Source organism: Canis lupus, chromosome 37 (genome assembly GCF_011100685.1).
Source record: "Canis lupus familiaris isolate Mischka breed German Shepherd chromosome 37, alternate assembly UU_Cfam_GSD_1.0, whole genome shotgun sequence".
Taxonomy (NCBI): domain Eukaryota; kingdom Metazoa; phylum Chordata; class Mammalia; order Carnivora; family Canidae; genus Canis; species Canis lupus.
In genome coordinates this window covers 17,543,083-17,569,584 of record NC_049258.1, presented here as the reverse complement: position 1 = coordinate 17,569,584, position 26,502 = coordinate 17,543,083, and the positions used below count along the sequence as shown (strand labels likewise).

The window sequence follows — 26,502 nt, the reverse complement described above, 5'->3', positions numbered from 1 at the left end:
CATTAAGTTCAGAGATCATAAACAAGGTGGTACCAAGGCAAAGGGAATTAAATTTAGGAAAAACCAATAATAAGAAAGCTAAAATCATGAGATGTGAAACACTGAGACATGAGAGTGCCAAGGCTAGTCTTTCAAACCAACACCAATAAACCAATCAATTAGCTGAATAAAATTCTTCCCTTTTCTCCATAGTGATTGAAATTGGCTGCCCAAAAATGTGTCCCTTAGATCAAGAGAAAAAAACATTATTTTGAGGAAAAATTATACTGCTTGTTATGGTAGGAATGTGTTCCCCTCAAATTCATAATATGTTGAAGCCCTATGCTCCAATATGATGGTGTTTGAAGATGTGGCCTTTGGGAGGTAATTAGGATTAGGTAAGGTCATGAGAATGGTCCTGGTCTGATAAGATCAGTACCTTTATAAAGACACCAGAGAGGGACGCCTGGGCGGCTCAGCGGTTGAGTGTCTGCCTTTGGCCCAGGGAGTGATCCCAGGATCCAGGATCGAGTCCCATATCAGGCTTCTTGCAGGGAACCTGCTTCTCCCTCAGCCTGTGTCTCTGCCTCTCTCTGGCTGTGTCTCTCATGAATAAATAAATAAATCCTTAAAAAAAAAAAAAAAAGGAAAAGACACCAGAGAACTGTGTGTGTGTGTGTGTGTGTGTGTGTGTGTGTGTGTGTATGTGTGTGTATACAGAAAAAGAGGCCAGGTGAGCACAGAGTCAGATGGCAGTCACCTACAACCCATAAGAAGCTTAAGAAGCCTTGTGGAACCTTCACCTTGGACTTTCCAGCCTCCAGAAGTGTCAGAAATAAATTTCTGTTGTTTAACCCACCCAATCTATGGCATTTTGTTATGGCAATCTGAGAAGAAAACACTGCTCAATTTGGTCAGAGCCTGAAAATCTTGAGAAAGAGGCTATTCTTGGCAGATGGAGAATTATGGTAATATAGTGTAACTGAGATAACAACCCTGAAGACATACGTGACCAGGAAATTAGCTCTAACACTGCTTGAACAGCAGTGGTTTCTGAATTGAGATACAGTTTCATCTAACCACTTCTGCTAATGCCTGGTGAGAATCCGGTAAAGAGATTTCTAGGCTCACCATCTCCTTGCTTTAGTTACTAGCTGTGATTCTGAGTCTACCAACTGCTGGCAAGCAGGCACTGGAAAGAAATTAGGGGCAACATTTCACGAGAACACAGAAGGTGGTTCAGTCATACCTTCTCTTGGTTCTTATCATTCTTCTCATAAGGTCCACCACCACCTCCTCCACCTCCTCCTCCATCACCTCCTCCACCTCCTCCGTCTCCACCTCCTCCTTCTTCTCCTCCACCATCTCCAGCTCCACTAACTGAAGGGCCCCCAAATCCACAGGGTGAACTTCCAGATACTCCTTTGAACTGGAAGGTTCCCTCACTTGCTCTTTTCTCCATAGTCTCATTTTCCTTATTTTCACTCTTCTTTCTGTTCTTTTCTACACAAGGCACCACACCAAGTTGAAGCAAGCATTCAACAATGTTCAGCGCCACATCACAGATACGAGAACTGATGTCATGATTAAGGACAAGATAAACAGCCTTCAGAACCACCTGAGGAGAAGACAAAGATAAACAGAAGCTGATTAATTTGCCTGAACTACCTCTTCCTACAAAGATTTGGTTATTCTGTTTAGTCCATTTTCTTTGGGCTGTTTTTTTGCATTTCAGAATAATTCAGGTAATCTTTAGATGTTCCTATCTAAACTGCACTGGAACCTTGTGTATATGCTTACTATAGAGTATAAGTCACCCAAAGAATTAAAATGTATGTGTTAAAAAGATGATTCTATGTATCATCTCACTTAAGTATCCCAAAATTGCCATAATAGAGACAATTAATAGGGATCCTGAAGAACAGTGAATTAATGGGACAGTAATTTTTTGTCCAAATGGAAACCTGTTCAACTGATTTTAATTTAAATTCAATTAGCCAGGATATAGTATAACACCCAGTGCTCATCCCATCAAGTGCCCTCCTTAATGCACGTCACCCAGTCACTCCATCCCCCTACCCACATCCCCTTCTGCAACCCTTTGTTTGTTTCCCAGAGTTAGGAGTCTCTCATGATCTTCCTCTCTAATTTTTCCCCACTCAGTTGCCCCCCTTCCCTTATGGTCCCTTTCACTATTTCTTATATTCTCATAGTCAGCTGATTTTTTTAAATCAGAGTGCTTTAATCCTCTGCTTTGCACTTTCTGTCAATAATGGATAAACAATGATTTCCATATCTTCAAGATAGAGGAACATTGAGGCGTTCACAATTGTATCATTATTTACACTTCAATTTTAAATGCAAAATATTTGCATGTTTAAATTATGTCCTTTCATTGATTTTAATATTTTACATTATTTACTGAGCCAGTTCTCTGATGTGAAATAAAAAATTTTGTGAAATATAATTGTAAATTATAACAACCCTTTCATTTGCTAATAACTATAATCAAGACAGGCATTCTTGAGAATGCAAGTTTAAATCTTTTAATGGGCTTCTATTCATTTTCCCTTTCTACACGGGAGGTTTGGAGTCATGTTGCTTATATAATGAAAGAAAATAAACTGAGAACTTTTTCTCTTATTTTACAAAAAAGGGGACTTAGTACACACACATTTATGTACATTTTATATATGCATATTCAGGATTTGATAATGTTTTTGGATTATAAACATATTCTGAGATCACATGTCATGTAGTATAATGCTTGGGGAAAAAAAGGGAAAGGTGCCTCTGTAATGGTTGACACATCCACGGAATTTTTTATACAGGTAGCCCTTTAATTTTGAGGTTCAACATTGCTAAGAACCTATATGCCTGTTTTTCCCAACATCCTAAAAACTAGATCAAAGAGTCTGTATCTTCCGAGCTTTGATAAGCTTCTTACCGAAAGATCAAGCATGCCATTCTTGTGGACAAAGTTATTGGTCCCATCGATATGTTCTGTGTCCTCTAAGTAGCTGTAGTTTATGCAGGAGTCTGTGAGGCTTCGGGGCAGGTTTGCACAAGCCAGGGGTTCATGTGTCATCTCCGGGATAGGCACCTGGTTGCAGAGCTTCCTCATATGCTCACTGAAAAAGTCTGCGTAGCCTACATTGAACGATGCCAAGGTGGTGTTGAAGGTTGCCACTGTGATAGTGGAGATCTGAGATCTCACTAATAAAAAGAAAGCCATGTATTAGTTCTCCCCATGTCAGCTTGCAACATCGTGCCAGACAGTTACACTCTCATGAGCACAATCACAGCTGAAGCGTCATAGATGTTTGACTTGTAGTCTCAAAGCTATTCTCAATTTCCATGGAATTGCCTCAGAGTGTCAAAAGCCATGTAATATCTGGTAAATAATGAAGGTTATAGGGGATCCCTGGGTGGCTCAGTGGTCTGGCACCTGCCTTTGGCCCAGGGCGTGATCCTGGAGCCCCAGGATCAAGTCCTGCATCGGGCTCCCGGCATGGAGCCTGCTTCTCCCTCTGCCTGTGTCTCTGCCTCTCTCTCTCTCTGTGTCCATCATAAATAAATAAATCTTTAAAAAAAATAATGAAGGTTATAGAAAATGTGGATTCCAACTGGTTTCCTTAAGACCCAGGCTAGTTTGTAACTCTTGTTTAACAGGTGGATTTTACCCAGTGTTAAGTGGCGGATCATACTATCCGGTAGGATCCATGCATGTTCAGGATTTGCTAATGTTTTTAGCATCTAGTTTAGTTGAAGTATTTCCCCCACAAGTTTGTGGCGGAGTAAAATATTTGGTTTTATCTAGGGTATTTAAGCAACAGCAAATGAGGATTTTTTTTCTCCTTTGTTCAAGAGTAATGGAACATAAATTTGTGGTGGTTGGGGCAGGCTGGGTGGCTCAGCAGTTTAGCACTGCCTTCAGCCCAGGGCATGATCTTGGAGACCCGAGATCGAGTCCCACGTCAGGCTCCCTGCATGGAGCATGGAGCCTGCTTCTCCCTCTGTCTCTTTCTCTCTCTCTCTCTCTCTCTCTCTCTCTCTCTCTCTCTCTCTCTCTCCTCTCTGTGTCTCTCATGAACAAATAAATAAAATCTTAAAAAAAAAAAGATATCATCAAATACTTGAAACACACTCTGGGGAGAAGAGGAGTTACATTTCCACTCATTGGTAAAAAGTACAGAATAAGAACCAATTCGGGATTCTACTCAGATACACAGTTTTCTCCACATAAAGCATGGAAGGCACCTCTTTGAAATAGCAGCTGAGAAAAGAAGGGGTAGGCTTGGAAGGCAGTAACTTTCCTCCCACTGAAGGTGGGCAGGCCCTTTAGAGGGACATCCTTCTGGGGACCAAAGTACTGACTATAGCTGTCTTCCAAGCCTCTTCTAGCCCTGTGGGTCTATGACCTTTGGAAAACAAGTATGAGTGGCTTGCCTTGCCTCTGAGAGGTCTGGTGGTTGCAGCATGCAATCAAATAGCTTCTGCTCCTAAAGAAATCCTAAGAATGGCTCACAAGTGAATTTACCAAGCGATATAATACATGAAATGCAAGCTTTCAAAACGTACAAGGAGCCAGCTGACAATGAAAATGAGACATGGAGTAAAAACAGGAAAGAGGAAAAGGCACCTGAACTCCCGCCGGCAGGTGCTGCCTCCGACCCACCTTCCTTGACAGTGTTTTCTCCGTGGCTGTTGGAATGATCTGGGAGGTCGCTCACCAGCGTGTGATGGGAGTGGGAGTGCCTGGCACTCAGGCTCTCCATCTCCGTGGCTGCATCCGAGCTGCCCCGCCGGGTGAATTTCCCTGAGATGGACAAGAACACCACAAGAGGGTCTGAACACGAAAGATTCTCCCCTGAGAGTTCGTCTTTCCAAAGGACAGCAGGTGGAGTAAAGGGACATTAGGTGCATGAGACACAGCCAAGCAGCAGCAATTGGGCTGGTTCTGGGAATGGTCAAGGTCAAGACGACTGAGGAAGCTGCCTGCCATAAGAGCGGCCCCAATCTAAGCCAAATGCCAGAAACCAGAAGTAGAGTCCCAGCTAGCTGTCAGTTTCTGGCTTTAAGCTGGCTTTCTTAAGATGCCATCCAGAAAGAAAGAAAAAAAAAAAAAAAGCCTCTTTTTCTTTTTTTTTTTTACATCTTCCTTTTCCAATATCCAAAGTAAAAGTCTGCCTTTGGATTCACAACGAAAGCTAATGCATAGGACTCTTCCAGGCCATATTTCCACATCTAGAGTACCAAAGAAATAGGGCCATTAACCTGTCTAATTATACAGGGTTCTTCTGTATTTAATTAAATTATCTGCATTCCTTTGGTACTAGATGTAGCATCTGGGCCCACATTTCTTGACTACACTGTTCAAGAAAGATGCAGATTTGCCCTGGAGCCCTAGATCCAGATTTCTAAACAGGTCACTCAAGCTCTGCCCTACTTTGAAAAGTCCTTGTGGTCACCTAAAATGGTGGTTTGCCAGCCTCCTTTCTCAATGCCTCGTCTGTCTTCTCCAAGCCCAGAGAAACTTCCGAAGGAGAATGTGCTTCGCGTGGGGGACACATCCAGATGGTCCTCGTGAAGCAAGAATGGCACTCCCATTCTTCGAGGTCTCCTCTTCCCTGTGTGATGGAATGGGATGGAGCCTTTCCTCTCTCGGTCTTCTTTGCGGCTCTTGAACTGTGAGGATGAGAGGTAAAGGATTAGGCACAGGGCAAAGAAGAAGTGGCATCTTGCCTCCCAAAGGGCTCTGTAATTTGCAACAAAATACAGGAATGTTCTGGGATGCCTGGGTGGCTCAGTGGTTGAGCATCTGCCTTCGGCTCAGGGCATGACCCTGGGTCCTTGGATCGATTCCTGCATCAGGCTCCCTGTGAGGAGCCTGCTTCTGTCTCTGCCAATATCTCTGCCTCTCTCTGTGTGTCTCTCATGAATAAACAAACAAAATCTTTAAAAAATAATACAGGAATGTTCCAGGAAGAAGAAACCCTGAAAGTCACAGAGTATCATCCAATAAAGGTGGGTGAAATTTCCATAATGTGTTTAAAAACTGAAAGAAACAAAGCAAAAGGTAACCTATTCCCTGGGTCTCTCTGCTGGGCTAGGTTGTCCCTGGACCAGTGGCACCAGTATCAACTGGGAAACTATTAGAAGTACAAATTCACAGGTTCAACCCCACACATACTAGATCAGAATCACAGAAGGTAAGGCCTAGCAAGGTATATTTTAATAAGCCCGGTAGGTGATTCCAATACACGCTACAATTTAAGAACCACTGGATTAGAGTATAGGATCCCTGAGTCACCACTTGGACCAGCCAGTATTTTCTGTTCCATTTTTCCAGGATTGAGATCAATTTTTCCAGTTGGACAACTTCAAGTGTTTGCCAGTGTCCATAAGGAGAGTCAAAAAAGACACAGGCATGAATTGGTACAAACTCATTACTCCTATTACTCCTACCAAACAAGTTCAAAATCCAGTATAAATAAGAGTTCAGAATTTCTTGGGAAGCTTTTAAAATATACCAATGTCTGGCCTTGTATTAATTCTGACCTAATTGGTCTGGGTTCGGGACTGGGCACGTGAAATTTTATGGCTCCCCAGAGATCCTCATGTGCCTTCAGTACTGAAAACTTATTCCCCCATGATGAGCAACATTTTTAGAAAAACTACAGCTATTGCCTATCATTGCACTGTCAATGAAGGTAGATATGACTGCTTGCTTAGCAACACTAAGCTCATAGGTAAGTTAATAATATGTTCTATGTCCTTCATGAACACACTTGACTAATTATTTAAAAAAAAATAGGAAATGAAGCTACTACACATACATTTCCTAGTTAATTAGCTTCACATACTTAGAAAAAGAGGTGGAATGGTGGGTTCATAAGAGCATGAACTATTTAGCTTGAAGACCCTGGTTTTGAGTTTGGATTCAACCTTTCACAAACTACCAAAATTTCTAAGGCTCAGCTCCTTTCTTTTTTGATAATAATTAACATTTATTGAGTACTTACTAAGTGCCAGGCAAAATAAGGATTTTACATTCATTATCTCACTACTACCTCATAACCTTTTGAGGTAACTGTATAATGTACCAAACTTACAAATAAAAGAATCATTTGGCCAGGATCATGAAAGGTTGAAAAGTGGCAGAGCAAGAATTTGAACCCTGATTAGGTGATTCCCAAGTGTACACTCAACTCCATCTTTAATTTCTTTAGAGCTTTAATGAATGCTTAATTAATGTTTATTGAATGGAAACCTATGCTTTGACATATAACAAGTTGTGTGGGTAGGAAATCTAGTGATCTGCTGTAAGGATTTTCTACTTTATATATTTTTTTGGTTTATTTTGTTGTCTTTAAGCTGGAGATGACTTGCAGAATAAATGTTCCATGATGATCCCATCACTCTGAGAACTTCGGTAAGACTCAGTTTCTTAGGTACAAAATATGGAAAATTAGGATCTCATTGGGTTAAGTGAGAAGCATTTATCTAAAATGCTTGATAAAATAAGATGAACCATACAAATATAGGTAGCCATCAAGTCCACCACAACTACTTCCACCATCACACGACTGAAAGTACCCTATACACATCATCAGGATTGAGCTTGGCAACACTGAGAATGGGAAACAGTCATGCACATAGAGGGATTTGCATAAGGTCATGCTGCAAGCCAGTGTCAGAACTGGGGGCTGACTTCTCTCCTCAAGTTTCCTTTCCCAAACCGTCCCATTCTGCAGCATTACCTCATGTCCTACTGATTACCAAAGTATCAAAGAGCATAAGTGGTTCTACTAACCTTCTTAAAGATGTTCATGCCAAGGTCTGAAGAAAGATCTGGGACTGCAGACCTACGCAAATTGGTCAACGAAACCTTGGAAAAGGCCTCAGGGCTAAGAGATTTTTCCTCCTCATTACACTTCATGGTGAGATCCTTAATAGACAATAAAGGTAGACTTTACAATCAAGGACTTAGGGCTTTATATCCAAAGACTTTTCTTATTGAGATGTCATATTTTTAATAGGGATGTGCCTACTGTTTTGATATTTATGAAGTATTTCACCTGTGTGTCCAGACTCTTAGAATCCATATTCTGCTACTGAAGAGATACATTATATATCAAGTGTAACTCCCATTTGGAGTTTCCAACAGTGGGAACTTAAAGCTCCATATTTGGTAAAGCTAAGAAAATAGGGAGGAGGCAGGTATCTCATTTTCTCTCTTCACTAAAAAATTTTTTTTTTCTGTTTAATGATTCACCCAAGGAGATTTTTACTTTGGGCAGAATCATCTACTATTAAAAGAAAGTCTCTCTCCCTTTCACTCTAATATTGCTCATGTTTATTTTCAGAATATGTAGACTTTTTCAGACATAGCCAATTCATGCTTAAGTAAACCAAACAACTGGAATACATTGCAAATCACACTTTTTCTCTACATATCCAACACATAGTATTGATGAGAAAGAGGGAAAGAGAAAGGGTCCAAGCTGATATTAGCACATCTGTATTAACAAGTGGTTTTCAGGGGGATGTCATCAAATCAGCATACAGTCAGTTTATTTTTCCAAACATCTATAATAAATAGCAAGACTATTAGCAATAGCAAGACATATCTCTAATTATGATATTGAGGTGCTAAAAAATTTTGAGTCAAGCAAAAGATGTTAAACCATGTTCAGTAAAATGCTAATGTCACACATTTCATGATGTCAGTAATTAACAGTTGTATGTGAGAGCTCTCTATTAACTAGTACTTCAGTTAGCTGGAAGGACCAATTCTCCATTATTCTGGATCAACAGGTCTTAACTCTAGTGTGAGCAAGAGGCATTTCGATACCCTTCTTTAAATGGCAAATTAGATGTTAAAAAGAAGCAAAAGGGTCTAGCAATATAAGAAAGAAGGGAAAGGATAATAGCATCAGAGTAAACCACCAACAAAATAGCACTGGAATAAAGAAATGGATGCATAGGAGAACAAGAGAACCTTCTATGGCCAAAGTTGTGGATTCAAAAGACGATGGACTAGAGTGCCTATTGTGAATCAGACACTGAATGCACTAAGCATTGGAGAAAGAGATGAACAAAGCTTGGGACAAGTCATTCGACTTTCTCCAGAGTACAGATTCCTTGGCTGTAGGGCCATGAGGCAGCTTCTGTGGGTGTCCCCAGGATCTAAAGATAGCAGTCCTTGCCTTGGCCTCCAAACACCACTGGGTAGCGGGAGCCACCACGGCAAGGCAGCATGCCTGGATGTTGTGGTACAACAGGCCCAAGTATGTGTTCATGGAGTTTTGTGTTGAGGACAGCACCGAGGTACACCTGCTCATCAAAGACCTCCATATTGTATTCAGCTGCAAGAATGCCAGTGGAGTGGAGTTGTACAATGAGACTGAATTCTATGCTAAGGTGAACTCCAAGGACTCCCAGGATAAGCACTCTTGTTACTCCACTACTTGCTTTGTGAGGAACTGAAAGGAGAAGGTGGACTCACCAAAGAGGATATCAAGCCAGTGTGGTTGTCTATGGACTTCGATAACTGGAGGGACTGGGAAGAGGAGGATGAGGTGGAGCTGGCTCAGGTGGAATGTTACGCAGAGCTTCTGAGGAAGGTCAACACCAAGAGACCTCCCCCTGGCATGGAGGACCTAGATGATGATTCTGACACGTGGGTATGGCTGCATCAGACAGCAGAACAGGAGAGGAGCAGACTGGTGGGGCTCCTGACTTTCTACCGATTGGCTGTAATCTTTGAGTTTGGGCCACTCATCAGGGCTCTCTTGAGTGTTCGAGCTGTGTGTATATATGTGGTAGAGCAAAAGCCAAAGATGCAGCAGATAGATTATAATAAATCTGTAGGAACTATTAAAAAAAAAAAGACAATGGACGGAGTTTCTCTTACTTGGGTTTTGTGGGTGTTCACTAGTGAGGGAGCTGCTGCCACCATTGAGCTGCTCCTGGGTCTGGGCAGGAGAGGAATATCTGGCTCTGGGGGCTTTTCAGGCTTCTCTTCCAACATGTGCCGCAGTCTTTGCAGATAGTACATCAGAGACCACTGAGTGCCTTCCTCAGACCAATGGGGCTGCAGTAGGCAGCGAAGAACAGCAACATCAAAGTAGGTGGCATAGCGGGACCTTTGGCATGGAGGTATCACAAGAGAGGCTCTGTTTCCAATGACAGAAAGAAGATGATTATATTGGCAATCAAACATTCCAAGGGGTGACATAACATGGCTTATAGCTCTGCTTTTCTCATTTGTTTACTTATTCCTCCACTTATTTTTTGTCTAGTTTACTCTTCTACCCTCCCAACTGGTCTCACTCATTTCACTTTTGCTAGATGCTTCCTGGAAGCAGAAAGGTTAAAAAGAATTTTGAAGGATAGGTAGGAATTAGCTAGGCAAAGCTGAGGATGGGGCAGGAGGATACATCAGCATTTCAGTCAGAAGAGAAACCATGCCTACACTAAAGTGGAGTAAAAAATCATGAGTTTTGGGTAGGTGGGGGAGAGTAAGCAATTAGTTGGTATTAGTTGGTGAGTAACTTGGGTGGGAATGATGAGGAGTGTCTAGGGAAATAGATGAGGTTCAGATTACGATGTTCCTTTTATATAATCAGGCTTTTTTTTTTACCTTGATAGAAATGGAAGTATTTGTGTACTTTATTGGCTATTTTAATCTATTATTGGTGATAATAGTATGTAAAAGAATCAAGGGAAATTGCAAAGTACTAAATGAGTAAAGGTTATGAAGAAAATTTTCAAAATTTTGAAATCATTTTGAAAATTCTATAGCTGTATATTCATATAAAATAGCAAAGCTAATTTAAAAAATCTCAAGGTTCTGAAATTCTATTATTCAATTTAAATACATGGTAACAGTCATTTGGTGTTCAACTTAATTTCACTACAAAATAAGTTTATACAATTACACAGTATAATACATAATTGTAGATGTCCCAGGGGATGTGAAGATACATAAGCTTAACTTCTGCAGCATGGATATTTTTTTCTAGCACCACACACAGCTTTCTCTGCTCAGCTTCCATAATGTCCAGTAGCCAGCAGCACCCAGCGGCCAGCAGTTTCCCTGGCACTTTCTTTTGGAGGCTTTTTAGCAGAGCACCCCTACTAAGACATCTCCCCATGAATAGCATTCTCTAACAACCTAGAGGGTTGGATTTCTGACAAGTTCCAAAGAGTAGATTTCCAGGAGGAAATTCCCAGGAGGTTCCCCTGTGCAGCACCACAGTGACTTCTCTGCAATCTCCATAGAGTCCTAACTTTGCCCTCTCCAACAGGGTCATAATCTCAATCCTGGGAAGAACGGGATCTCTCCTGGGTGTTTCGTATGACTCTGAAAGTTGGTGATTGCTCCATTATATTTGCGATTCCTATATCCTTTAGAATTCTCTTAACTTCTTATGAGCCACTCCCTCTCTACTCTAATACTCTAGTCCTGTCATACTTAATAATTCTCTATATTAAACTTTCCCTGTTCAAGTACTGTTTAGTTTCTCTCTCCTGATTGAACCAATCCTGATACATCTAGAAGCTGTGTTTCAGCCACATTGGCTTTCTTACTACTCTTGATTACATCAAACTTACGCTGGCTTCAGAGCTCTTCTTCTACATGGAAATTTCTACCCTGGATGCCTTGGTTTTATCTAGGCTCTGTTCCAATGTCATCCCCTCAAGAGAGATCTTCCTCAACCACTGTGTAGAGTGGCCTCTGTCTGCCACTACCCCCATCTCTTCACCCTGTTCCAATTTTCTTCATAGCATGTAGCATAACTTATTATACTGTTTACTTGATTAGTGCCTATCTTCATTTATTTGAATGAATTAATAAATTTCAGAACTCAAGACAAAAATGGAGAAATCAAAGGCTTTTTTTTTTTACATATAAGCAATATGTTCATTTTGACAACAGAAGAAAAAAAGAGCTCAATAGAAGTAACAATAGGTAAATGCCATGGGTTCATGGCAAGATGATGAGGAACAAAATTGACAACTTACTATGTTCAAATGTAAATAACATTTGGCCCAATAAGCTGAAGATAAACATCTATTCCAAAATGTAGGGGAAAGAAATGTTAATTTAACACAACTGGTATCAGCAATATGTAGGAAATATCTAACTTTCAATGTAGATTTGACCATTGTTCTATATGACTTTAAAAAATGACTACTATCAGGGTAAACTAGGAAAGACTGTATAGGCACTAAACAGGTTAGCCTTAAACATCACCCTCCTACTAAAACAGAATAATACAGGAAGTTGGGGGTACTTGGGGACCACCACAAACAATATGGTAAAACACTTTTTAAGAAAATCTTAATAAACAACCTTTATTTATTTATTTATTTATTTATTTATTTATTTATTTAGGAGAGGATAGAGTTGGGTGGCGATAGGTAGAGGGAGTGGGAGAAGCAGACTTCTCTGCTTAGATCCCAGGGTTGATCCCAGGACCCTGAGATCATGACCTGAGGTGCAGTCAAACAGCTGAGCCACCCAGTTGCCCCACAGGAGAGAATCTTAAGGAGGTTCTGCACTGGGCTTGATCTCACAACCCTGACATCATTATCTGAGCCAAAATCAGGAGTTGGATGTGTAACCGACTGAGCCACCTAGGTGCCCCAAACTGTTATTAGGATACATTCTCAATATTTTAAAGATTTTCATCCTTCCCTCAGTAATCTATAAGCTTAATGTAATTTTCTTTTGTGTTCTGAACCCAATGTCAACATGTATATTTGTTGGCGGGGGAGGGGTGTTCCACACCACAACCAATTTTCTGGATACCAACTGGGTCCATTCTGTCAACTAAATTCTGACACCTGTCTACCCAGAGACAGCATCAGATTCCACAGGTTAAGGGTTCAGTCCTGCAAGCCTGCTCTCTCTCCTACTTCAGACACCAGTCATAAGCCCAGGTTCTCACCTATGCTTCCAATCAACTGGCCACAGATGGAGATTCCCATGACCTACCCTTCCCCCTACCCCTGAAATTCAGATTCCAATTGCAAGTCCAGGTTGTTACCTGTACTTCTTACTGTCAGGTTTTAAGTCAGAAGTTCCCATGATCCCCTCCTTGGATTCAATTAATTTTCTAGAGTGGCTCACAGAACTCAGCAAACCGGTTTACTCACTAGATTACTGATGTATTATAAAAAAAAAAATACAACTCAGGAACAGCCAGGCAGAGGAGACACTTAGGGCAAGGTATGGGGAAGGGGCATGGACTTCCATGCCTTCTCTGGGGGCACTACTCTCCTAGCACCTCCTCATGTTCACCAGCCCAGAAGCTCTCTGAACCCCGCCCTCTTTGGCATTTTTTGGAAGCTTCATTACACAGACATATTTGACTAAATCATTAGCCACTGGCAATTGATTCAAATTCCAGCCCTTCCTGGAGATCAGGGGGCCTGACTAAAAGTTTCAATCACATGGTTGGTTCTCCTAGCAGCCTTCCCCTAGTCATAAGTGTAGTCCAAATGTCACCTCAATAACAACAAAAGACACCTTTGTTGCTTTCATCATTCAGGAAATTCTAAGGGTTTTAGGAGCTCAGTGACAGAAACAGGGACTAAAGCCAAGCATATATTTCTTATTATAAATCATAGCGTCACAAATTCTGAACAAAATTCCAAATGGATTTATCTTTTATAAATCAATGAGACTATTCTGAAGTTTAACTGGATGAAAGAATAAAACTTTGAGTGTAATCAGGAAATATTTAAAAGGAAGTATAAAGAATGTAAGTTGTCAGATACTAACGTGTGTTTTACAACAATATTTGGCCAAGTAGTGTTAATTTAGGAATAGATAAGAGTTCAGTGGTATACAACATGGAGCTACAAAAGATTCAAATATTTATAAGAATCCAATATGTCAAAAAGGTCTTGCATTAAATTAATGCAAAGGATAAACAAATAAATAATATTGTCATAATGGACTTATTCAGAAAAACATAATTTAGCCTATCTTAAATTGGCATTTTTTAAAAAATCAAGACAGATTATGATTTAAATGTAAAAATATAAAAACATGAGTACTAGGAAAATATTTTGGCTATTTTTTTATAATCATGGAGTAGAGAAGAACTTAGTAAGAATGTAATAGACCCAAATTTAAAATAACACAAATGCCCATTCCACCAACAGGTAAATGTATAAATAAACTGTGTATGTGCATGTAATGGACCAAGGTCAGAGCTATTGGTACACTCAGTAATTATGCAGAATAAAAGAAGTCAGATAAAAAAAGACCATTTTCATTCATATGAAATTCTAGATTGCAAACCATCTCTAGTGACAGAAAGCAGATCAGCACTACTTGGCCAAATATTATTGTAATCCTTAGTAATTTTTCGCCTCCTCATCCCATTCTTCGTCCATCCTCAGGCATCACAAGAAAACTTCTACAGGGTAGTGGATATGTTCATCACCCATTGTTGGGATAACAATATCTAATAAAAGAGTTGCAGTCAAAAGTTCTTGTGCTGTTCAAAAGGACGGTTGAGAGCTTATTGAATTATGACTTTCATTAATCAAATATCTGTGTTAAACTTTCAATGATAACCATATCCTTCCAAGAGAAGGAAAATGGGATTTAGAGAAAACTCAATGAATAAGAGAGAAAAGAAACACATAAAGAGCAAAGTAAATAAAAAGCACAAAATAAGATGGATAATACAAACCCAAAATAGCAGTTATCAAAATAAATATTGAATATGCTCACAAATAAAAGACAAAAATTGTGACATTAGATTTAAAAAACAAAGCTTAGCCACATGTTAATTACAAAAGAAAATGATAAAATTGGGAAGGGAGAGAATGGTACAGAATGCAGATCTAACTAAAACAAAGTTGGTGCAGCAATGATGAAAGTAGACTTTGATGTTAAAATATTATTAGATATAAAGATGGTCACTACAAAGTTAAGTAAAAAAAAAAAATTAGCCAGGAAGCTGTGCTAACTTAACAAGTATATACCTGATAACAAAATTTCCAAATGCTTCAAGAGACTTGTAAGGGGAAAACAGACAAATAATAACAGTATTTGTTATTTTTAACACACATTTTCCAACAAATAATAGATCAAGCATATTACGATTAGTAAGAATATAAGACATTTGAATATACATTTAATATTTTTTCCTGCACTTGGAACCAAGTCAAGTTTCAAAAGAAACTGAAGATTCGACATTTCATGTAAGCCTCATCCTCTAACCACAGTGGAATCCCAATAGAAATCAATAGCAAAAGAGAAAAAGAAAGAAAGAAAGAAAGAAAAGAAAGAAAGAAAGAAAGATAAGGAAGGAAGGAAGGAAAAAGAAAAGAAAAGAAAAGAAAAGGAGAAAGAAAGAAAGAAAGAAAGAAAGAAAGAAAGAAAGAAAGAAAGAAAGAAAGAAAGAAAGGAAAGGAAAGGAAAGGAAAGGAAAGGAAAGGAAAGGAAAGGGAGGGAAGAGAGGAGGGAAGAGAGGAGGGAGGAAGGAAGGAAACTCTAATGGGTTAGTAATTTAGAAACATACTTCATAACTCATGATTTAATAAAAAATTATAATGAGAATTTTTAATATATTACACAGGATGATAATGATCCCATATATAAAAACTTGTGAGATACAGCTCATCTGGAATTAGCTCATCTGGAATTTTAATTAGCTTAAAAAAATGCTTCTAACGAGATAAAGGACATAAAAATAATGAGAGAAGCATCTACATTAAAAAAAGTTGAGAAAAAGTTTAAACAGGTTAAAAAGAGTAAGTAAAACCATGAATAGCAGAAAAAAAAAGGAATATAAGATAGGAGCATGTTCGGCAAAATATAAAACAAAGGTAGACAGGATTAACAAAACCAAATGTTGTTTCTTTAATAAAACTAATAAAAATTCATCAAGAAATACAGTAAAGGTGGGATCACAATACTATCACTGAGAATGCAGACATGTCCAGATACAGTGATGAATTTAGAAAAAGGGGAGACATTATGAACATTGTGATCAAAAATGTAAATACCTAGATAAACACATTTCTCCAACCAAACTTTAGACCCACAATCTTTCAAAACTGAATTGTGGGAAATAAAATTTAAAAAATTCATCAAGCCCAGAAGGTTTACAGCCAAATTCCATTAATCATCAGGGAAACTGGGATCTCCAGTTTCATACAAATTTTTCCAAAGACAGAAAAAAGAAGAAAACATTCTTTTCATGAGGCCAGGATAACTCCACTACTGAAACAAGACAAGTACAGCAGAGGAAAGGAAAATCAAAAGCTATTCTCATTTATGAATATTGATGTAAAAAATATATAAAATATTAAACTATATTCAGCAATGTACAAATTGAGCTTTTTCCTAGGAATTTAAGCATGATTTATTATTAGAAAATCTAGTATAGTAATTCACGACCTAAAAAGATTATAAGAGAACATACCCACATGATTTTCTTAATAGATGTCTTTTATAAAATTTATCATTAGTTTATTAAAGTCAGTAATAAAAATTAGAAAAGTGCTAAAAAAAAGAGCTGTAATAATAAGATTTTGGTACAGAATCAGGCAGAGTGATGTGCCACTGAAGAGCCCAAAATAAACCCTCACATACGTGCAAATCTGACAGTCAATAGAAATTAAGTTACAAATCTGCAGGAAAATAAATATTTAAGAAATGGTGAGGGAAAAATTAGTGATTTATGTGGGAAAAAAACACTTCTATTTCATACTGTCATATTTTTAAAAAGCCCACCTGAGATTGACAGAAGACACTGGAAAGCAAAACAGAAGAAACAAAAAAAATATTTATGACCTAGGGTACAAAAGGATTTCTAAAGAAGATAATAATCCAAACTACTTTCAATAAGTATTGGTAAATTTGACTCTATTCACATTTAAAATTTCTATTAAAAAATGAAGTGAGGGGCACCTGCCTGACTCACTCAGCTGAGCATCTGCCTTCAGCTCAGATCATGACCCCAGGGTCCTGGGAAGGAGCCCTACATCAGTATCCGCATCCAGCTCCCTGCTCAGTGAGGAGTCTGCTTCTCCCTCCCCTCCTCCTGCTGTGTTCTCTTTCTTTCTCAAAAGAATAAATAAAATCTTTTAAAAAATAAAGTGAAAATTTACAAAGTATAAAAGATAACTGCTATGTATTTAGCCTACCAAGAATTACTATTCTCGCTAATAAAGAATGCTGATAAATCAGGAAGGAAAAAACAAACAGCTCAAATGTATTAAGGTATGGAAGGAAATTTCACCTAAGGAAAACCTAAAGACAGACGAAAGAGAGAGGTACTCCACTCCATTAATTGTCAGGGAAATGTGGACTTAAGCCACAATCACAATCCATCAGATTTGTGAGAATATAGAAGCCTAAAGATGGGAAATATTGCTGAGGGTGTGACTACCCAGGAATACTCATCACTGCTCGTAAACACAGAGTACAAGTAGGTGTTATCTAGTAGACTTTAAATTGTCCTTATCTTATGATCCAGAAATTCCATTCCTGAGGGAAACTCTATCTTAGAGAAACTCTTGCCCATGTACACAAGGGGACGTTTACAAGGGTGTTTATAGCATCAATTTTGTTTTAATAAAAAAACTAGAAAACAATTTTTTATTAAAAAGTCAGTCAGGGGCAACCCAGGTGGCTCAGCAGTTTAGCGCTGACTTCAGCCCAAGGCCTGATCCTGGAGACCCGGGATCGAGTCCCACGTCCGGCTCCCTGCATGGAGCCTGCTTCTCCCTCTGCCTGTGTTTCTGCCTCTCTTTCTCTATGTGTGTGTCTCTCATGAATAAATAAATAAAATCCTTTAAAAAAAAAAGGTGAAAGGAGGGATCCCTGGGTGGCGCAGCGGTTTGGCGCCTGCCTTTGGCCCAGGGCGCGATCTTGGAGTCCCGGGATCGAATCCCACGTCGGGCTCCCGGTGCATGGAGCCTGCTTCTCCCTCTGCCTGTGTCTCTGCCTCTCTCTCTCTCTCTCTGTGACTATCATAAACAAATAAAAATTAAAAAAAAAAAGGTGAAAGGAGAAGGAGCAAATAAATAAATGTTGGCATGTAATTGGGAAATATTACTTATGTGTTATATGATGCAACAGGCTAGGGTGCTTATTGTGTTCTATGTTATCAGCATGATTATTGTACTCACTTGTGAAAAGACATAAAACTGAACACTTAGGTGTTGTATACTTTTCTGTATTTCTGTAGAGGTCATTAGCTAAGATCTTGGGTTTTATCAGTATGGACTAAAAATCTTCTATTCATATATACATAAAATAGATCTATATAAAGTACATCTCTATATGAACTATATATAACATTCTATATTATATATCATATATACATGTATATAACATCATACATTTATATATGACATAAATATATGATGTATAATTGTAATACTTATATGTTAAATATGTATATATGTATGATTAGATATCTACGTTTTTTGCACAAATTAGTCTCATTACCCCCAAGATGATGTGCTCTGCTGGTCTTTTCAAAGTATTCTATTGTCGAACTTTCATTATGTAATCATTTTAATAAAAAGGCTGAGTCTCAAGAATTTTATTAGTTGCCAAGTTTTCACAAGAAGCATATGGGCTAGATTGAAGATTCAGTGCCCATCCCAGGCAGGAAATCTTTTACTCTCATTTGGCTTCAGCCCCCACTTCCAGACCCATAACCCCTCTATCCTTATTTACCTCCCTGCCCTGGAAGTTTGATCTGCAGAGACTCTACCAACAGCTCCCCTGCCTCTGGTCCCTGACTGAATGTGGCAAACAGAAGCTCTCCCAGGAGTCTGGTGGCAGGATACTGTGTCTTCTTCCCCTAGACTCCTTCCTTCCAGAGGTTGCCTAGGGCTGGCACTGTGACCTTACGCTGACCTAGGCCATCAGTGGTCACAGGTCTTGTTAGTTACTTGCTCCATAGACTCCTCCACAACTGCTCCCTCCCGTTGCCCCTTCCGGGCCCAGAGCTGGTCCTCATCCTGGAGTAGAGCCACTGGGGTACCGACACTGACTTAAGGCTTCCCTATACCCTGCCCAAACCTTTGCTAATAACTACTGTTTTCATCCCGTCTCAGATTGACCAGTGTGCCAGTTGTCTCTTCCTGAGATGACAGGAGGAAATTGTCTGAGTACATCCTTAAGCTCAGTTTGAGGGAAAGAAATAATCTTGATTCTCATTTCTACCATTTTCTGAAGAGGCTTTCACTACTCTTCCTGCCCCCTCTCACCTCCATTTCTCTTTCTTAAAAAAGCATGGGCTAACCCACTTCTTTCAGCCTGTTGTTATACCTAGAATAACAGGATCTTCTCCCTAATGCTATAGTCTTGGATTTATTAAAAAAAAAAAAAAAAAAAAAAACAAGGACAAAGTATGAGGTTGGCTGGCAACCAGCTGGGTAATTTTAGGTCCTCCAAGTATTTGTGACAATCCTTGGACTTACTATAAGAGCCTGTGAAAACTATTGTTTTCTTGGCTGGGCTACTGTGATTAAGGGAGTTATTAGTAGTTCAACAGAATTATTTTTCTCCCATTGGACTAGCTATCTTTACCCTTTACTTCCTGCCCCATACCTCAGTGTCCCCAGATGTTTCCAGTTTGTAAATTAGATTAGGGAGTTCCATAAATTATTTCAAGTCCCGAGAGCAGCGTTCCACATAATGAGATGCCAGTAGACAACTTCTTTGAGAATCCCAAGTGGAGAGGGAGAAAAGAGTTTGTTAAAAATGCACATCCCCAGGTCCTACACCAGATTCACTAAACCAGAATTGCTGGGGATAGAGCCCAGGAATCTTTATCTTAGACAGTATCTCCAGGTAATTCTTAAACACTCTTAATAAGATTGGAAGGCAATTGCCCTAGAGAAACATGTAATGCATGACTTTTGTACTTTTAGGCCAACATCCAAAACAATTCCTATACGGAAACACTAACTGAAGGATATATTGATGGTTTTGTCCCTAAGGCTATCAAAGGACTAAATTTATGTCATTCTCTACATACAAAATGTGTTTGATGGAAGTAATTACTAACTGCACAGTTGTGTCCCCTGGTCATTAACTACTCTCTGACTACTCTCTACTCCAAAAATGGACTGCACAAAGCAAGACTCCACCAACTTAAGGCTCTGATCAGAGACTAAAAATGAGTTTTGAAGTTAATAAAAATGTGTTAAGTAAATTCACATTTAAAGTGCTTGCTATTGAAAGAGACTCCATTTGAAACAACAACAAGTTGAGGAGCACTCTGTAGCAAATATTTATAACCCAAATTACCTTCATTTTAGGTGTTATTCAAGGATGAGTTTATTTTTCTTAAAGTGTGAGCTATCCTGGAGTGAGTAGTCAATAAAAATCATCAATAAATGTTTAATTTCATTTAGGACAGCATTATCAGAGAATCAACTTGTCACTAAACCAGTAAAAGTCATTTTAATTAACAATCTAATTAACATGTGGGAGAAAAATTTACATAACTGGAAAAAGATGGTGTGGGGGTTACTTTTGTGTGATGTGATAGAAATGCTCTTATTAACTAATATTCTACTACTCTGTAAGTCATTTTGTAGAAAAAATGAAAATTTTATGAAAGTATGAATACAACTCATATTCTAAATGACATATGTAAAAAAATTAAAAGAAGTATACATACAAAAAATTAATGATGTTTAATCTTCCTGATGAGCTAATTGATGATTTTTACTTTATTTTTTTATTATTTTTTTTATTTTTACTTTAAAAAATATTTTATACCTTTAACATTTTTCTATAATTAGCATATACTTATTTTATATGCATAAAATAAATAATGCATTACGACAAATTTTTTGACTGTCAAAAAAGCTAAGAATTTCTTTAATATATATATTTTCCATCCAGCTATGGCTTCAGGAAACCAAATTATTATTAATTAGGGTTGGGGGATGCTGGTAGAGAGCATCCAAGGCAGAAAAACACTCTGGAAATAATAATCTGTGGAGGAAGAGAACTGTGGAAATCAGTTTTGACCCTACACAGTATTTAACAAAGCAGAAATTAAGTCTGTGCATATGGTAATTGAAGATGAAATCTCACATTAATTTTAAAACCTAGCTACCTGCTCACTGATTGCAGAGTTCAGGGAACAGAGATGTTCTGTTCAGTCAAGGTCAGGGCAAAAGAGATGATAAATTGTATTTGTTTGATATCAGCAGACAGCTTTTGTTTCTAAGATATCTGCATAGCTTTGTTATTAAAGTTCTCTTCATTTCTGATTAATACATGAACTCTTCCAACAAAGACACATTAACATTAGCATTTTCCGAAAGGTCTACCTTGTGCATCATTCCCATGGTAACCAGCCACTGCAGCTAGGCAGAGAGAAGATCTAATTCATTCTTCTAAAGTGCCACTGATTCATGTCTAATTCACATATGTGGGTGTGCCGTGGGTGACTGTGTGTATGTATGTGTCAAGAAATGCATATGTATATAGATGTTTGAGTGTGGTAATCTCAAGAGAATGGAAAAAACAATATCCATCCACAAACAAGAAACCCTGAACCTTGCAGTTTGTCAAAGAAATATTACATGCCATTTATATTTGCAAATTTCCAGTGCATACTCTAAGAAAAATTATGTAAGAAATATAAGCTTCAGGATATTTTATGACCTCAAGATTTCACCCTGATATTGTTTTTAATAACTCAAAGTCAGGCCAAAATATAGTAGTTGAGGTAGAATTTACTACACTTAAACTTTTTGGATTTAGTGTAGAACAGAATTAGTTAAGGAGGAATACGAGAATATTTAATAATTGATTGAAGAAAAATGTACAGATATAGTCATAATAATTATATACCAAATGATGGTGACAGCATCATCATTACTGTTTGTTGTGGCCAGCCTCAAAAATAGGCTCCAATTATCCCTGTTTCTTGGTATGCACACCCTCATGTGGTCCCTTTCTATACCAGCATTAGTATGACCCATAGCATATAGCAGAAGTGATGGCTTGTCAACTTTAGAGATAGATTTAAAGACACCGAAGCATTGACCTTGGGTGCCCCCTCTCTTTATGGGATACTTTCCTTTGGGGAAGCCAGCTGTCAGGTCATGAGCAGCCCTATGGAGAGACTCAGGTGGTGAAGAACTGAAGCTTCTAGTCAACAGTCACCTGAGTGATCTTGAAAGCAGAGTCTCACACCCAGTCAAATCTCCGGATGACTGCAGCCCTGGCCAACATCTTGACAAACCCTGAGGCACAACCACTTAGGTGAGCTGTTTCTGGATTCATGAACTGCAGAAACTATGTCAGATAATAAATGTCTTCTGTTTTAAGCTGTTAAGAAATTTGGGTAACTTGTTTTATAGCAATTGATACCTAATACAGATTTTCACACCAAGATAACGTCCTAAATTTGGAGAATGGTTTTGGAATCAGGTAGTAGGTAGAGGCTGTAAAGACTTTGAAGAGTGTGCTAAAAAATGAAAGCATAGGGGCGCCTGGGTAGTGTAGCCAGTAAAGTGTCCAACTCTTGGTTTCAGCTCAGGTCATGATCTCAGGGTTCTGAGATCAAGCCCCACAACAGACTCTGTGCCCTTGCACAAATTACGAATAGAAATCCTAAACTTTAAGGAGGCTACTGGTAAGTGTTGAACGTATCTTCTGTTATCTTCCTGGTGCTTACAAGAGATTGAAAGGTAAGATATATAACCTAATTGAAGAACTGCTAAAGGCTAATGAGCTGCAACTTGATGATTTTAAAAACTATCCGCCTCTCCAGATAGAAAATAATGTTAAAATTAAGAAATGGCTTCCTGAGCAAACATCAATCTAGGGTATTTCTGGAAAAACATGGTCTAAAGATAAAGTCAAGGGTGAAACTATAAAATCTTTTTAGAATGTCAGAAGATCTAAGGTCTTGCCTTAGAATATTATTCCACCAGACAAAAAGGCCCTCTAAAAGTTTTGAAAGTGTGATTCACATAGAAAAGGGGGCAGGTGGAGACTTTTAAGAAACTTAAGGGTGTTGTTCTTCAATCTTTCTATAAGTTGCAGAAAGGATTATCTCAAAGAGACTTGTCTCTTCTAGTGGACCCCAATAAGATTCACAGTAAACTCCCAAAGTTTTAAAAGAAATGTAACAAAAATACTGCCAAAGCAGTATAAAATTAAAAGAGGCTGTCATACTTTTCAAATTTTACTGGTAATAAGCAAGCTAAGAAAACTATTCAGGTACAAACACATCTACCTTTCTTAAAAAAAGGAAAGTTGATTTAGAGCATAGGATCAATAGCCTAGAGGGTGGAATTAAGAGCCATAAGCAGAAATAGGACTGAGACCTAATCAGGAAGCTTCTAACCTTTGTTCAGCTTGATTTCTAAACTGCTATGGACCAGTGCCTCCTATGTTCTCCCTTTGAATAGGCATGCCCACAACAGTTATTGTGTGCCTATCTCACCATTGTATGTGGGTGCTTTGGGTGCAGATAACTGTTCTCTTTAGTTCACAGGGGCACAGATTGAGAGGAACTATAATTATGGAATTGTACTTAAATTGCACACATGAGGTACCTCATTTGTACCTAAATCTGACTTTGATGATGAGATCTGGACTTTGATTTGATCCTGTAATTGGATGAGATTCTGGGCAACCTTGGTGAGGGTAAGTGTATTTTGCATGTGAAAGAAATGGGAATCATTGGGAGTCAGTGGGCAAACAATTGTAGCCAGATTCTAAGATCTCTCCAATGATCCTCACCTTGTTGTACTCATGTCTTTGTATAGTTTCTTTCTAAAACGTATTCTAGAATATGGCAGAAATAGTGGTATGTTACATCTGAAATTATTATAAAAGACCCCTCTCTGTCTCTGTCTCTCTCTCTCACACACACACACACACACACCATTTATTTTGTGTCAAGTCATCTGCTATATAGTGAGTAGCCCTATAGAGAGGCCTCAGAATCTGAGGCATCTAGTCACAAGCTGCACAAGTAATCTTGGAAGAAGATCCTCCAGTTTAGTCATGCCTTCTGATGACTGTAGTCCCAGCCAACATCTTAACTATAACCTCATAAGAGACCCTAAGCCAAGAAAGACTGCAATTGAGCTGGTTCTGGATATATAACCCTCAGAAACTCTGAGATAACAGATTTGTTGTATTCAGTCACTCAATTTCAGAGTAATTTGTTACACAGCAATGGATAACTGATACACCAGTATGACTCCAACTTGATTTCTTGGTAAGTCTATTAAAGATGCATAAGCATATAAAAATCACATCTCTGAAAAAAAAATCACATCTCTGATCTTATATTGAAAAATTCCTCACTTAGTAGAAAAAAGAGAAAGAACTTCCTCCCATCCTTTAACTTTGCTTTTGTTTCATAGATTTAAATAGTCTACAAATAATTTTACTTAATTACTCTCTTATCTATTTAGAAAACGAGCTCTTTAAGGACAAAAACAAATCAGAGGAGGGCCAGGGAGGGGAAGCCAAAGGAAACATCAGGAAAGGTTTAGACTGACCTCTTCCTAAGGGAGTAGAAAAGACTGTGGACCATGTGGTCACCTAGACAGGGCTCAAATCTAGCTCTTCCACTTCCCGTATGTGTCCCTGGGGGAACAATTTAATCTCCATTTGCTTCAGTTCCTCATCCTTAAAAGAGGAATAAGGTCTTTGCATGGCTGTTATAAAAATTAAACTCATTCATTTATTCAGTACCCTTCAGTGAAGGTCATGGGCCACGCACTAGAGAGAGCAGGGAATAGTAGAAACTTGGTCTCTTCTCTCGTGTGTGGATTTTACAGTCTAGTGGAGGATATAACTATTAGACAAACAGTCACACACTATTTATATCATGTTTGCTACTCATGCTATAAGAGAAAACGTGGAGATCTGTGGAAGTGTTAAACATCTGCCAGAGCCTCTCCAGGGAGTAAAGAAATGATACTTACGTTGAGTCATAAGGAACAGGAATTGGTTAAATGAAGATAGATAGAAGAACGATGCAGACAGATGGAATAGCATACTCCAAATCTCAGAACTAAGGGGAAGTTTGAAAGTCTAAAAAAGGGTTGAAGTTTAGTCACCGAGGTGTGGGTAGCAGTATAATGTTAGACTAGAGAACTGGACAGCAGCCAAATGATGTGGAGCCTTGAGGGGTACATTAAGGATTTTGAATTTTATCTTGATAGCATTGGATAGCATTAAAAGAGTTCAAGAGCAAGAGTGTTGTGATTTGTCCTTTATTTTTACTCTGTATATTCCGTGTTGGATGGTGGCAAGATTGAATGAGACGAGATTAATAGGCTATTGCAGTATTCCAAGCACAGGAAGAAGAGTGGCTTGAATGATGGCAAAAGGATACATGGACGTAAGTAGAGTCGAGTATTTTTATATATGCTTTTTCTCAGCCTTCCTTATCTTATAAATTTAATCACCATTCATGCAGTTGCTCAAGCCAAAAATCTCAGCGTTATACTTGATTCCTTTCTTTTTCTCACTCTGCAAATCCGGTCATGTCAGTTCTATTCTATAAATGAATCTCAATCCCAGCCTCATTTTAGCCTTTCTACCTGTACTACCACCACTCTGACCAAGCCATATGCTCTCTCACCTGGGCCATTGCAACAGTCTCCTAACTAGTCTCTGTCTACTTTTGCCTCCAAGTCTATTTTCCATAAACCACCTTGAATGACCTTTAAAACGTGCAATTTGGTTAATGTCACTCCATTGTTCCAACAACTCCAGTTGTTTTTCATCACACCTGAAGAGAATCCAAACTTCTTAACATGTTCTTCTGGCTCCTGTGTGATTAGACCCCTCACAACCTCTCTGACCTGTTTCCCAATATCACAAACCCTTGCCGAGCACCACTCCCTGGTCACACTGACCTTCTTGCTGTTCCTCCAACATGCTGGGTTTATTCCCATTTCAGAGCCTTTAGACTTGCTCCCTCTGCCCACATGGTTCTTCCCAGATCTTCCAAAGCTGTCTCCTTCTTACCATTCACGTAGCAAGGAGAAAGAACTCCCTCCCATCCTTTAACTTTGCTTTTGTTTCATAGTTTTAAATAGTCTACAAATAATTTTACTTAATCACTCTCTTATCTGACTATTTAGAAAATGAGCTCTTTAAGGACAAAAACTGACATGGCTACAACCCTAACATACACTTAGGCTATAACCCAACATACACTTAAAAATATGGATCAGAAGAACCAATATTATTAAAATATCCATACTACCCAAACCAATTTACAAATTTAATGCAGTCTCTATCCAAATAAAGCCACCATTTTTCACAGAACTCAAACAAATAGTCCTAAAATTTGTATGGAATCACAAAAGACCCTAAATAGCCAAAGCAATCATGAAAAAGAACAAACCTGGAGGTATCACAATTCCCAGATTTCAAGATATTTTTCAAAGCTACGGTAAGCAAAACAGTATGGTACTTGCACAAAAATAGACAGATCAATGGAACAAAATAGCTCAGAAATAAAC

At 38.6% G+C, this 26,502-nt stretch overlaps 2 protein-coding genes across 15 annotated transcripts in view; one reads left to right on the top strand and one right to left on the bottom strand.

Moving 5' to 3' along the window:
• UNC80 (unc-80 homolog, NALCN channel complex subunit) overlaps window positions 1–26,502 on the bottom strand; it is a 215,364-nt gene that overhangs the window by 162,860 nt on the left and 26,002 nt on the right. For 9 of the 14 annotated variants that reach the window (XM_038585614.1, XM_038585623.1, XM_038585612.1 and 6 more), the window contains exons 8-13: window positions 9,899–10,160; window positions 7,796–7,930; window positions 5,451–5,667; window positions 4,622–4,798; window positions 2,927–3,195; window positions 1,229–1,597 (exon numbers count right to left, since the gene is read on the bottom strand). In XM_038585614.1, the coding sequence (XP_038441542.1) occupies window positions 1,229–1,597; window positions 2,927–3,195; window positions 4,622–4,798; window positions 5,451–5,667; window positions 7,796–7,930; window positions 9,899–10,160 (1,429 nt within the window). The remainder of the gene's footprint in view (window positions 1–1,228; window positions 1,598–2,926; window positions 3,196–4,621; window positions 4,799–5,450; window positions 5,668–7,795; window positions 7,931–9,898; window positions 10,161–26,502) is intronic. The other 5 variants (XM_038585618.1, XM_038585625.1, XM_038585620.1 and 2 more) reach the window with 1 other exon arrangement.
• LOC102153366 (putative protein PTGES3L) lies at window positions 8,529–9,837 on the top strand. Its single transcript, XM_038585895.1, has 4 exons — window positions 8,529–8,549; window positions 9,169–9,413; window positions 9,503–9,740; window positions 9,811–9,837. Exons 1-4 carry the CDS (start codon window positions 8,529–8,531, stop codon window positions 9,835–9,837), a joined length of 531 nt encoding a protein of 176 aa, XP_038441823.1.

What these genes read in the sequence shown, in the direction of transcription:
- LOC102153366 (XM_038585895.1), top strand. Translation starts at nt 8,529, where the DNA reads ATGTCATCAAATCAGCATACA. An exon ending in TTCTATGCTAAGGTGAACTC is followed by an intron (nt 9,414 to 9,502) that starts CAAGGACTCCCA and finishes CAAAGAGGATAT; the next exon opens with CAAGCCAGTGTGGTTGTCTA. An exon ending in TGACTTTCTACCGATTGGCT is followed by an intron (nt 9,741 to 9,810) that starts GTAATCTTTGAG and finishes TATATGTGGTAG; the next exon opens with AGCAAAAGCCAAAGATGCAG.